At 33.9% G+C, this 13,647-nt stretch overlaps 3 protein-coding genes across 3 annotated transcripts in view; 1 reads left to right on the forward strand and 2 right to left on the reverse strand.

The window, feature by feature from the left end:
* Positions 1–789, forward strand: part of LOAG_12382 (hypothetical protein) — a gene marked incomplete at both ends in the record, with an annotated part of 3,314 nt that extends 2,525 nt beyond the window's left edge. Inside the window, 2 exons of the mRNA XM_020448534.1 lie at positions 276–354; positions 652–789. Coding sequence (XP_020301330.1) covers positions 276–354; positions 652–789 — 217 coding nt within the window. The remainder of the gene's footprint in view (positions 1–275; positions 355–651) is intronic.
* A 1,756-nt stretch (positions 790–2,545) lies between these two features.
* LOAG_07941 (RING finger protein nhl-1) lies at positions 2,546–9,668 on the reverse strand (the record flags this gene model as incomplete). The annotated part of the gene is made up of 8 exons (XM_020447575.1): positions 9,372–9,668; positions 8,518–8,659; positions 7,923–8,018; positions 7,529–7,679; positions 7,113–7,225; positions 4,217–6,448; positions 3,206–3,466; positions 2,546–2,734 (listed from the first exon to the last, which is right to left on the reverse strand). The coding sequence occupies exons 1-8, from the start codon at positions 9,620–9,622 to the stop codon at positions 2,546–2,548; spliced, it is 3,435 nt and encodes a 1,144-aa protein (XP_020302208.1). The 5' UTR covers positions 9,623–9,668.
* Positions 9,669–11,411: 1,743 nt separating this feature from the next.
* Positions 11,412–11,597, reverse strand: LOAG_07942 (hypothetical protein; the record flags this gene model as incomplete). Its single annotated transcript, XM_003143474.1, has 1 exon — positions 11,412–11,597. One exon carries the CDS (start codon positions 11,595–11,597, stop codon positions 11,412–11,414), a length of 186 nt encoding a protein of 61 aa, XP_003143522.1.
* Between the last annotated feature and the right edge of the window lie 2,050 nt (positions 11,598–13,647).

Below are 13,647 nucleotides of genomic sequence, written 5' to 3' on the forward strand. Positions count from 1 at the left end.
ATTACTTATTATATATATATATATATATATATATTATATATATATATATTTGATGAGAATAAAGATAACAGACAAAAGTTTGATTATGAAAGTTCAAGGATTTCAAGAAGCCATGTTGATAATCTTGATGTATTAGAAAAGAGGAATGACATTATCGCAGATGATTGACTTTCAGGAAGCCTTATTTTGTAAGTCTTCATCTCCATTCCTATTATAAACTAGAGTCTGTTATTTTCAAAATATTATAAGAAAAATAATAACATTTGCTTTTTGAGATATTACTATCAGCGTGGAATATTACAAAAGGTGGATGGTCAACGACTTGTTTATCAATTTATGGATGTACCTAAAGAGGTATATCCATTCGTTTCTTTATTCGATATTGATCGCATTATTATGTATAAGTATACTTTTCTTCGAGGAGAAAAACGACAGAAAGATGACGAAGATATTTATTTAAAGATTGTTTATTTTTGTTTTTGTAATATTTGAAGTTAATGCAATTGAGGAAAGATATATCCTAGTTTGAACTTAGGTAAAGATGAATAGTATCACCACCACTATGCTATTCATCGTGAAATTGTCTTTGTCCAATTAAGTTTAAAGTATTGTATCAATCTTGAAAGTATTTTTATTTTAATAGCATTTGAGGGATTCTATGAAGATCAACAGCATATTACTGTGAATGGCAATGGTAACTGTAGCAATAGCAGGAGACAACTGAAAAAGGAAAATAACTATTTGAATTTCAACGAAGGAAAAAATGTCATCGAGATGTCACAGGAATGAACAATACTGCATCAAGCAGTGTTTGTGATTAGTAATGATAACAATCATTCTCCTTAATGGAAGCAGCTTTTTAAGAATTAAAATTTATTCCTTTCAAGTTTTCAAGATTTTAGGTTTTCACTTTAATTTATTCATTAGTTGAAAAAACGTTCATTTTGTTTGTGCTATCATTGAAGCTCAAATTTGAATTGTCGTATTTGACAAGTGGCAAGCTTATTCTCTTCATGCTGGAATTACATTTCAAATCTTTCAAAAAATTTTTCTGATATTTGTAAAGTAGATTGGTGAGCTCCCTGGTGTAGTCTAGGTTTGATTACAAATAATCTTTCACCACTCATAACTGTCAGCAACGCAAAAGTCAGCTTTCAAAACATCCAGATGACCAGTACTATGATTAGCTCTCTATCTGACCATTAAATCAAGTTCAATATTTTCAAATGCAAACAAAAATTATCATTTCCTTTTCTAATTTTTCATTTAACTGAATTGGGTAAGATAACTTTTGTAGTATTATTTGGTTATTGCTTGCCAAGAGATAGGTAATTTATTTCAACTATGCTCATTTTCGGGCCTTTTTATCTCTCTATCCTTTTTGGTCACTTCACTCAGTGACCTATATGATAAATCGTTTGTTCATTTCTAATTTCAAAATAATTTTAAAGATATGAATTGTGATGAATAAGTATGCTGTGATCATTTATTTTCTTCAATTTCTTAATTATGCAAATGAGAAAATGAGTTATTGGTATTACTTGAAAAACTTACAACAATTTATGTGCCTTCTTTTCTTTTCAAAAATAATTTTTTTTTTCCTTTAAAATACTTCATGAATTACATTATTTGTAAAGTGATATTTACTCATAATCTTTCTGCTGAAAATTTCAAATTTTTTGCCAGTTTAAATTGCTCAAACTTAATTTCTCTCATATTTACCAGAAAATATTCAGTACCACACGGCTTACAGTATTAGTGCTTGACCATATGCGGGACATATCCATGGATAGATTATGGCTATCTGACTTTTCTCATTCAGATAGAGTATACTGCCCAGTTCTTTTGATTCCACTCTTTCTCAACCATTTTCTATCACTGTAAATTTTCTTCTCGATAACTATTCTATGGAAGAGAAAAACGTGATTTCCGGATATTTCTGGAAAAACCTCCTTCAACTAGACCGGATTAGACTTTATTTTATTAACAAGAAAATACTTTACTCATTGATTTGCAGGAAAAGATGCATATTTGGTTTCGTTTTGATTGTGTTATATGTCAAGTAGTTCTGCATATGAATCAATTTTAAGTAAAATTTTGTGTGATAAAATGATTTGAATGTTTTGAATTCATTAATTAATTTGAACATCTGGTGAACTACTAGACCAGGTATTTTGAAAATACTGAACAAACAGTTTTTATTCCCTTTTTACTGTCAGCTATTGCGTATTCCTTGCGGAAAAGCAGTATTAGTTTCCAAAATGTTTTCTCCGACACAAACCTTGTTAACAGGAAATGATAGGCGGATTCCGTAAAATCATTTTCTAAACCTAAGATACTATCAGTTTTAAATTTATCTTGTGATATTATCAGTGCAATTTTTCCATTTATTTGAACAAAGTGTTGATATGCCAATTAATCAATCAACGAATTATTCCATTATTAATCGATCAATCGGCGATAATTGAAATAAGTCAGCACTTATTATAAAATGACATTGTGGAAAGTTTCGAAATCAAAAAAAAAAAAAAACAAAGAGAAATAATTAGAACAATTGTATACGATGATTTTCACGATCGGAAACAACAATTGTGGTATCAATGAGTGCAACCGCTTCAACACCTTTAAGTTGTCCAGGTGCATTACCCCATGTACCAAAACTATGCATGTAACGACCATTCGGATAGAAAATTTGTACACGATTGTTACCACTGTCAGCTACGATAATGAAACCCTGAAAAAATTCTTCTTCAAATACACTTATCAATGAATTGATTTTAAAACTATTCGAAAATTCACTTTCCGCAATCTAACTATTCAAATTCAAAAATCTGAAAGGTATGAGGAAATGAAGGAAAGTTTACGTGATAGGTAAGGTAGAATGAGAAGAGAAATCCCAAAATTATGTTATGAATTCCCTTGCAAACACAATGCTAGTGAGAAAGGAGAGGTGGAAAGAATCTTCAGATTCAGAAAATCTTCAAATAATACTGCTTCATTGAGGTGAACCTTATGACGGAATAATTTAATTTAAATTTGAAAAAGCAAGATGATAAAGGATTAAAATATTCCCTTACAAATAGCAATGAAGACAATTTACAAGCTTCCAAACATACGGAATGAGGATGAGAATAAAATTATGAGGTTGAGGGAGGAAGGAGGTTATCGAAATGTATGGAGGTGTGAGAGGTTCTGGGCACAAAACCTGATCATCAACGGCGATTCCACGTGGGAATTTCATCTGGCCGTTTTGGTATCCTTCGGAACCAAATTGAAAGATTGGATTGCCATTGTGATCAAAGATGCAAACTCGATGATTCGAACTGTCTGTTACATAAATATTTTGTGTCCGCTTATTAACAGCAATGAATTGTGGATGATGAAATTGGCCAATTCCTGGGCCCATTGTACCAAATTTGCCAGCAAATTGTCCCTTGCTATCGAACATTTGGACACGATGATTGTCCTGAATTGCTTTTTCCTCGTGAAATGCACTTTGCTGATGCTACCAATTTAAATTTGAAATACTTTTTTCAAACTTAAGATCATTTTTTACTGCTTCGAGCAGTTCAGAATCACTTTTTCACTGCTCATAATAGTTTTAAGATATCCTGAAACACTGTTCTACATTCAATATTCTTACATCCTGAAAAAATACCAAGAAATTATCCCTTTCATACCGGATTCAATCTTCCTGACGTGAGGACTAATAAAAACTCAGCCTAATACTCAATCATAACTTTGTGATTCGCAGGATCGTCCATTTTAGTGCAGCATATCATCAATGTTATGTCGACGCAAGTGGTGACCGCTGCTTTTCTTTCATCAACAAAAGCTTCCGACGTAGCCTTGGCACGAAAGCCTGGCTTTCATCAGTCCGGTTCAGTAGAATGGCCAAGCAGCACATATTTTCGCCAGAGACATTTGCGCCAGCACTTTTATTATGCAGCTACACAAATACGTTCTGATCCTACAGGATCTCAAGAAAGATGTAACTGACAGCAATTTCCGAGATGGAAAAATGCTTCAGATATGTCGTTGATAAAGGTGCATTTTTAGCGCAAATGTATAGGTTAAGTCAAATGGAACAGTATGAAGCTGTATCCAACATCAGAGTACTGCATTCGGACGATCCTGAAAACTTCGAGTAACGACGATGTATCTTAATGCATTGTTAGGTTATTTTATCTTTGTTTGTTCTCAGGTACCTACGTACCTTGTCCACAACGTAGATCATTCCCATATCATCCACGGCTACACCCCATGGATTGTTGAAACGACCGCTCGATGGGCCATGTCCACCAAATTTTTTCACGCAATGCCCATTTTGATCAAAAATCATGATTCGATGATTATAACGATCGGAAACAATTAGATGTTTGTAGCGACTACAGCAAATTCCAGCAGCACTGTCTAATTGTGCGTCACCGCTGCCGTATTTTCCAAACATCCTTAACAAACGTCCACCTGTATTAAATATACAGATGCGATGATTGCTACTGTCACATACTGCAAATTCGTTACCGCCTAAGACGGCAAGACCACGTGGCCAATTAAGCTCTCCTTCTTTGGAACCTTTTTTACCAAACACCAGTTTTGGTTTTGCTTTTGCCACGTAATCAACAGTACAGATGAAACGTGGAGCTTGGAACAGACGACCATCATAGGAGGTTTCGCCATCCAAAGCAATACTGGATCGTTTACGGTATCGTGATCGACGATCTTGACTCGGTAAAGACGGAGTAGCTATCACCGCCATGTCGCTGGTTTCGCTATCTTGGCGCACTAATAGACCGCTACCGGCCAAACGGCTGGAGCGTTCCAAAAGGAGTTGTTGGACCCGGCTATTTGAGGATGGTATCTGGCTAGTAGTACTGGGACTAATATTGTTACTATTACCATCAGCAGAGGGGAATGCCAGGTTTGCCAGGTTACTCTGTTGGCCGTTCAAAGCAACCAGTACGGAAATCAGGTCAGGATTTGTCTTCGAGCGTTGGTAACGTTGCCGACGTCTCAATAACCATGATGGCAACTGCTCACCTGGATAATGTGTAACCGGAATCGGTAATGACGATCCTTCAGCGCTTTCAGTCGATAGAAGTGTTTCCTGAATTGCAGACGAAAGAGGATTTGGATCGGCAGGACGTTGGTGGACAATCGGTTCTTTAGATTCAGAAGCACTACGACAAATGATCCGGAAGCGACTGTTGGTCTGTTTCTGCTGGATTGGTTCGTTCTCACATTCGCTTTCATCACTTGTATTAGTGTCCCGGTTGCTGCTGTTACTGCTGTTGTCAGTAGTACCGTTCAAAGGTACCAACTGCTTCGGTGACATATTTTGAATTCGAGTAGCACGACGCATTTCATGGGCTGTACGGATGTTTTCAATTTTTTCATTCAAACTTGTATCATCACCTGACACTTGTCGTGGCAGAGGCGGTTTCTTGGTAAATTTCAGTGTCGCCGAAGATTTTGGGGTGACATCGATGCTTTCATTTTGATGATTGTTTATTGGTAAGGGTAGCGGTATATGACTTTGATTAGCAGATTTACGGGCTTGTAATGCTGTTGTTGCTGCATTACCAACGGATTCTTCCAGTGACCGCTGTGAGTGGTTTAAAGTATTTCTCGAATTTTGCGGTAAAGCATTGATACCATCGACAATCTTGCTTGTTTGGTTAGCATTCGATTGCCTAATTTCACTTCCTGATTGGTTCTGGACAAGCGTAACAGTTGATTCCGTTGCAGGTTGACCTTCATTTAACACCACACCTTTGGGAACGACTAAAAATTTGTTTACTGAATTGTTCTCATTTGTTGTAACACCACTCTGTCTCGAACTATCGCTAATAGTGGTAGTTGATAAGCCTTCAGGGATAACTTTTGCAGTTGCGGTTGTTAAATCATTTTTTGTAATAGCATTTGTACTAGCAACAGATGGACTCATACCATTCCCAATTACGGTACGGCTCCATGGACTATTTCCCGGCTTATGACAAATACCACTACCGATACTTCCTGAAGTGCCAGTATTACTACCAGCACCTAATAACTGGCCAGAATTATCAAATTTTTCCGCTCTCAATCGATTCCAGGCTTCTTCTTCCATCTGTTGTCGACGACGATATCGAATAGACATCATATCTTCCTCTCCAGCGTTAACACGTATCCCGTAACGACCCACCGTACCGCGAAAGTCGTTTTGGGGACGCCCACCTCCTTCTTCCAAATCAACCACCCGTTTACTGGCATACTTATAGTTGTCCGATTCGTAACCAATTTTCATCGGACGTGGTAAATAGGACTGTTCCAACGGAAGATAGCGTCCAGCAAATTGGGGTAGCATGACGGTGAGTTCGCCAAAACTGGCAATAGCTGTCGGTAATTTTGAGGCATCATCACCAGGTGAAAAGCGTAACTTTTTCGAGAAAAGTTCGTCGGCATCAGGCTGAAATTTGAGAATTGAATTTAAAAGAAAAAAAAACCCACAAAAAATTGATCAATTAGCAGGAAATGACTAAAAATAAATGACACCAAAAGTTGAAATAAATGTTTAATTATTATTTTCATTTTCTGTTAAAACATGCGGTAGAAATTTAGTGAAATAAGATACATTGTATAGTGCCATTATTACTGCCATGTTAGAATCGTATCTTATCCATCCCTCAACAGTGTGGACTATCATCTGGTCAATGATATGATCTATGTGGACATGAAACGTTATGATATGTGTTTCAAATCGTTAGTAAGAAAAGAAAGATCCATCTTTTCTCTACTTGAAATGACAATTAAAGTATTTAGTAAAAGATTAGCTACTTCAAAGCATGCAAATCCCATAATTTCATAGGATAGATTTAAAACAAAAATAGAAGAAAAAGCATCTCTTATGAACAAAATGATAGAATATTTTTAAATTCGATGAACAAAAAAAAAGGATGATTATGAATTTTTTCTCAAATTATTCTTATTCTTTTAGCAAAAAGAAGTGCATGCTTATAATGCTTATGATGTGACCCATTTATTTTGACTACAGCAGATAATTCTTTTGAATTTAATATGCAAATTAAGAATTTAAAGAATAAATAATGCTAAGCTAAGCAGAGTTAGTTTACTTGAAAATTCCTCAAATATTCCAATCCATCCGAAAAGACACTCTTTAGTTTCACCAGTTCAGAATCTTGCATTTCTCGTTCACCTTTCAGTGCTGCTTCTAAATATGCACAGCCTGCAATAAAAAATGATTCGTTGCAGAGACTGCAAATGAGAGATATTGTTGGCTTCCTTCTACAAATTTACTTTACTTTGTAAAGTTAAGAGTTCTTCCATCGATATTTGTTTCAGGCTTAAGCTTTGTAATGAAACTATTATCACTCATGCTTAATAAACTATTACAATTAAAGAGATATATTGACAGTGATTTTTCTTTAAATTTGAATTATTAAAGTTTGGTTTTAGAGTGTTCAGTGGAGAAAAATCAAATTCCTTGTTACAATAGATCAAACGATGAAATTAGCAAGAATTTTAAAACCTTCGCTCATATTCGAACTTTCGATTTCAAGTATATCCCGTAAATTACGCATAAGTCGAGTTTCGGTTGCATTAAATGTTTCGATTTCCTCGATAAACATTTCTTCGCGTTTTTTTAATTCCCGATAATAACGACGAAAATATTCTCTGACCTATAAATGAAATTTTAAAAAAGTTGTGATGAAGTAATTTGATTAGTTGAAAAATTTCATATCAAATAATGGACTTTTAGTCAGTGCTACAAGTTTGATTCAGTCAAGTTACATTTAATAATTAATTTCCTTTCAATTTAATCATTTTTTCCAGCGATTCAATGGATGTCATTTCAAAAAACAGAAAGATTTTAAATTGTTCTGCTAACATTTTAATGTTGAAATGGAAGCAAGATGTGGTACCTCATCCTTCGTAGTTTCACAGTTTAATGATAACAATTCAGCTCCTTTACTCAATCCATCAGATGCTTCCGTAATTCGATTTGATAAACGTTTCACCTGGAATATGGCACATTTTTTTGTGCCAAATTACTTTGCTAATCTTCTTTTTAATTTACAGTTTTTAAAGTTCAATGCTCTGAAAATCGTTGAATTTAAAGGCTTCAAAATGTACAAAAGAGATTTGCTTTTAAAAAATATTTTAAAAAAGTAATAATAAAGAGCTATATTCAGTAATTTAAAAAGCAACTATACCGTCTTTTTTTTTTTTGCGTGTTAGAAATGACTTCGGAGAAGTAAATCCTGTTTATATTTGTCTTCCTTTCTAGTTAAGTTATTTAACCCTGATGGTATTTTGTCAAACAACTTTCAGTTACTGTGACATTTACTTTATTATCCTTTTCTTTTTTTTTTTTTTGTAAATTTCTTGACCTGATGGTACTTTGATGCTAATATGAGATGTTATGATCTATTTCTGCATAGGATATACATACGGATTTAAGCAAATAAAGTTATTTTTAGTTGAAATCGTTGAAATATAAGTAGGACCAGGTCGAACCTGGTTGAGCATTCTCGTTAGATCACGCTTCAACATTTCCAGATGTGTTGCACGACAATCACTGCAGGCTCGTTTTTCACAGTGGGCGCAAATGTCCAGTACAGCTTTTTCATCGCAAATTTTACATCGTTCCAGATTATACCTATAAATTCTCCCAATCTTTTCATCCCTCATGGTGTCTTTAAGTACCAATTGGTATCAGTAACACGGTATGTTACAATCATTGCACTTTATTCTACAGATGTTCATCACGCAACATTTGTTACTGAAATGATAAGCAGAGTACAAACCTCAGGCTAATAGCTATATTCAATCCCTTCAAACAGCTGTGCAATTTTTAAGTTTTCATTTATGCTGAATGAAACAGCTACACTTGCATTTGTTATGAATGTAGTGCTCTCCCTGTTATCAGTATGCTTTCTTATGTAATCAAATTTGAAGCAACCTGCTCATCTCTTCTCTTCCCTTTGCTCTTCTTTTTATCAGCTAAACATCTCTGATTAATGGAAGAGAGTAAGTGAACTGCGTAATTTGATATATTTCAGGAGATGGCAGTTAATTTCTGATAGAATTGAAACAATGATATGAATTTCACGTGGAAATGGATTTATGAATGAATTCAAAAAATTCTCAAAAAAAAAAAAAAGCAGGAGAATCATTTCTAAATAATCATAAATTATTGATATCATTAGATCTTTCTCATCTAATTTTATCATCTTATTCTTTTCAGGTTTAGGTCACTTTTCCCTTTCACTTTCATTCTGTCACAGTTTATTTCATCTTCTCTGTGAACAGTCACTGAACGCATAATTGACAAGTGCAATTAATTATATTCGAAATAGAAATGGAAAAACCTCTGGATGTAAGCTTCCAACTGAGCGGCATTGTCGTCTGTTGCTTGCAAATGTATGTCCAAGAAACCTGTAAGGGTATAATTGGATTGGAAATTTTTGACACCTTCATATGGTACCGGATGTTCCGCTCTGCATTCCGGACATTTCAGCACCCGACGAACCAAATCAACGCAATTATCCAGACACGGTAAACAAAATGTATGATGACATGGTAGCAGTTTCGGTTGTCTGCAATATTTGACAATGATCATTTATTTGATTATTGAATTGCAATGCCCTCTGAGATGAATAAATTGGAAATTGTGAATTTTTTCTCAACTTTGAAAAAAAAAAATCAAAGAAGTTACAGATGCGGAAGAAAGATGAGTCATCCCCTCTAATATTGCTTTTTTCTTTGTGATCGATTATATTCTCAGACAAAACCGCTTTTCTTGATAGCATTTTGCTTTGTGAAATGTTTACATTTAGTTCCCTCATGGGAAAATGCGCTCGGAAAAAAAAATGAAGCATTTTGAATCGAATGTTAGTGATGTAATAAGTAAAAAAGGGACAAAACCGGAAGGCAATTATTTCAGGTTAAGTCAACAGGATAGAAGCGATAAAGTAGCGGAGATGATGACAAATCCACTGTAATTATTAGCAGATTGTAGGAGATTACTTCCAGAGGGAAGCGGGAATAGATCGGATCTAGGAACAACTCTTTATTGTTATAATTGCTCAAGCCTTAGATGAAATTAGTTCGAAGGAGCGCTTTTGATCTCACAGTTCTTTGAACTGCTAGAACGACAAACTGTAGATTTGATAGCTAAATGAAAAAATCTATCATTCAAGGAGAAACAAATTGAAATATTGGACGAAAACGTTTTCGATGAAAAGTTTGGAGATTTATAGAGCGCTAATGGATGGAAGTGAAATTGTCACTTTCAAGGGATCAAATCACATTAAACAGAACTCATTTCTTATCATTTTATCATCCGTATTCTTTAATCTTCCAGTGCTGAAATGAAGGAATATCGGACATGTTTTCAGGATGCTATGGGTTTCTAAAAAGAGATCATAATATTCCATTCCATTTTATTACATCAATTTAGGTGGCTGATGATGTCAACCATCTGTCTCTGACATCTGTATTATATTTATATTTACATTTGTATTTCTATTTATATTTGTATTAAATTTACATTTATATTTATATTTATTGTTTACCTTTATATTTGTATTTGTATATACAAATGTCGGAATGAATTGTCACTAATGAACCGTTGGCATTACAAGTTGAATTTTGTAAAACAATATTTGGTTTCATTAAAATGATAACGCATAAATTCCATTATTGTTAACAGCAAAAAGAACAAATGAAATATGCTTAACTTTTGTTATATACAGTATGAGATTGGATTACAAGGATATAGGTAAATTACAGGAATTTCTAACTTCATTATGTAAATTTTCAATTTTTCTCTTCTCTATTGGTCACTGTTGTTGTGAATAGGAAATTTAAGGAGTTTCGACTCCTATGGAATATCACAATGAATCGATATTTTAATTTCTCAATGTCATTAACGATCGAAAGATATATTTGATAAAGAGATCACATGATGCAAAGATGTCATAGGTCATAAAATTGTCATTAAGCAGCATATAGGAGAATCTATGAAAATCACCTTTGCATTAAGAATAAGTAAAAAAAAAAGAACCGTCGATATGGGGCCACATCACGATGAAACGTCGAACTATTTGAAGCCAAATTAGTTTAATAAGTAAGCAAATCATTTATTGCGTTAATAAATGGTAATACAAAAATTTTACTTAGCGATTTAAATTGGTAAAGTTTTAGTCCTAGATTTAATTTTAAATTAAATACTAAAAAGTTTTTAGAATTTAGCTTATACTGTCTTTTATCATTAGAAGAAAATCCATTGTTAGTTAATTGGGTTAGTTAATGGTACGTTGAAAGATAAATCTGAAGCATTTAAATCAAAATCAAATTAAAATTAGTAAAGAAACATAATAACTTATAATGACTTCATTTACAAAATCTTACTTGTAACGATCCAAGCAAATTGGACATGTTAGCAGTTGTTCAATTTTTTCCAGTGGATTTTCAAATTCGGGGGGTCGTGTAGCAGGTGGAAGCAGAAGCATTTGGCGGATAGGATCAAGAGATGTGGCATTATTTGTTGTTGGCGATGATGTGGCGGTAGTCTTCGTTGATGATGAAGCCATTAAACTGACTGAGCTGATGGACTGATGTAAGGAAGGCTAAAAGTGGCTTTTGCTACAAAACTATAAAGCTCATTGTCATCATAAACATTACAATAAGCACAGATGTTACTGTCAACTATCCCTTTGTTACTTCAAAAGCTCATTGTTTTATAGGCCTTAAAGCAAAATATGAAGTAATTTTAGGCCTTCCTCCTCACAATACTGCTATAACACAGTTTATGAAATGAAAGACGGATTTGCTCCTCCTGAATTTTCCGTGGTAAGTTCCTCCTCTCGGATGTAGAGAGATGAGAAAAGATTGGTAAAATGATATGAGGTCGAGCTTGAGCTCTAACATCAGCTCCAGCTTTTCTCTTCTTTCCTCACTCCTCTACTTCAAAACTACTTCTCATCCATTTTTAACATATTTCAATAAAACTGAAAAGCTCAACCTCCTCTCTCTTCCTCTCTTCTCTGCATATTCTCAATAACAACTTTTTGCTTGAAAAATTGAAAAAAAAAAAATGAGGAAAGTTTTCCAATCATTTCAGAACTCTTCGTCCTTTTTATAATTACATTAATTATCGATCCACGAAATGCATACCTGTTCATATAATAGCAAGTACCATACATCTAAACCTCTTCACTTATATAGTATTCTTTTCTCCTCTTCTATGCTACCTTATTTTCATAACTTCCCTACACTGTCATTCTACCCAATCATCCCTTTCAGTATTAAAATAGTAGAAAGTCAAAATGGAAGACTGAGTAGCAGTAACACTTAATGATTCAATGAGTGCAAAAAAACCACACACCACCTATGTATGTATACACATACATACATACACACACACACATACATACACATACACACACATACACGAAATACACAGACATACATTTATTTACACATAAAGGATAAGACTATGAAATGTTGGATCTGAAACACACCACGCTGTTGTTCCATGTAGCCTTAATGAGCAGTATTAATTAACAATATGAATATTTGTATCAGTTGGCTATCTGACCTTTGACATGCAAGTTGAAATGGAACTTATCCTCTCTGAGATAGGCTATCGGCTATTTCAAATATTCAAGGTTGAAGTGAATCTATATTCGAATATGTACAATATGATACTTTCGAATGGACTAATGACTGCTTCACTTTTTAATCAGATTTATTCGCATAACATTGAAATAACTCATTTACTTTCGATTTCAAAAGTTCCTCACACTCATGTCTTCCAAATCTTTAAATTGGAGAACTGAAAATCGATGATAATCTTATTTTACAATGACAGTTCCTTATATTGTCATCATTTTATGAGTGATATCTTTTTTATTGATAAATGATATGAGCTGCAATGTATGATAAATGAAGAAATGGTTGGATATTCCGTCCATCTAATTTCACTAAAACTGACGAAATGAGTAAAAAATTATGTGAAATATTTTCAAGCATCAAATATTTATTATTCCAGAGGAAAACAAAAAGAATTTAACGATATGACTAAGTGCATTCTTAGGCTCCTTCTCGGGAGAGACACTTTTACTGGTGGTGCACTAATTTTCTCCAGTAAATACAGAGCTGAGCAATTTCCTTTCGCTAACTGTTTTCAATTCAAAAGAAAAACTCGACATCATCTATCATGATGATGAATAAAATGATTTGCAATTAATATTTCAAGTTGAGTATCCCTAGAAAACTTCTCTTCAAGTTAAAACAAGTGAAAGTTGATCAACTGAAGGATAAATATTAGATAAAAACAACTTATCATCTTCATCACCATTTCAGAGCAATGATAATTGATGAGATCAAGTAGTACAGTGGAGGACAAACGTTGTTATCGATGTGACTTGCTATCATTAGCACAGGCAGACAAAATGACAGAGATTCATTCTTTCAAGGTCTTGGAAATGGAAAACGGTAAGTTAGCTTTGTTCCAATTCGTTGGCTCGTTTGATTTATTTGTTATTATATATCGTGAGAAAGTACCATCAATGTTAACAGAACAGTCCATGTTAACAATCCATTACCTATATAATACTCTATCAAATTAGAAAGTAAAGA

Source organism: Loa loa, assembly GCF_000183805.2.
Source record: "Loa loa unplaced genomic scaffold supercont3.4, whole genome shotgun sequence".
Classification (NCBI taxonomy): domain Eukaryota; kingdom Metazoa; phylum Nematoda; class Chromadorea; order Rhabditida; family Onchocercidae; genus Loa; species Loa loa.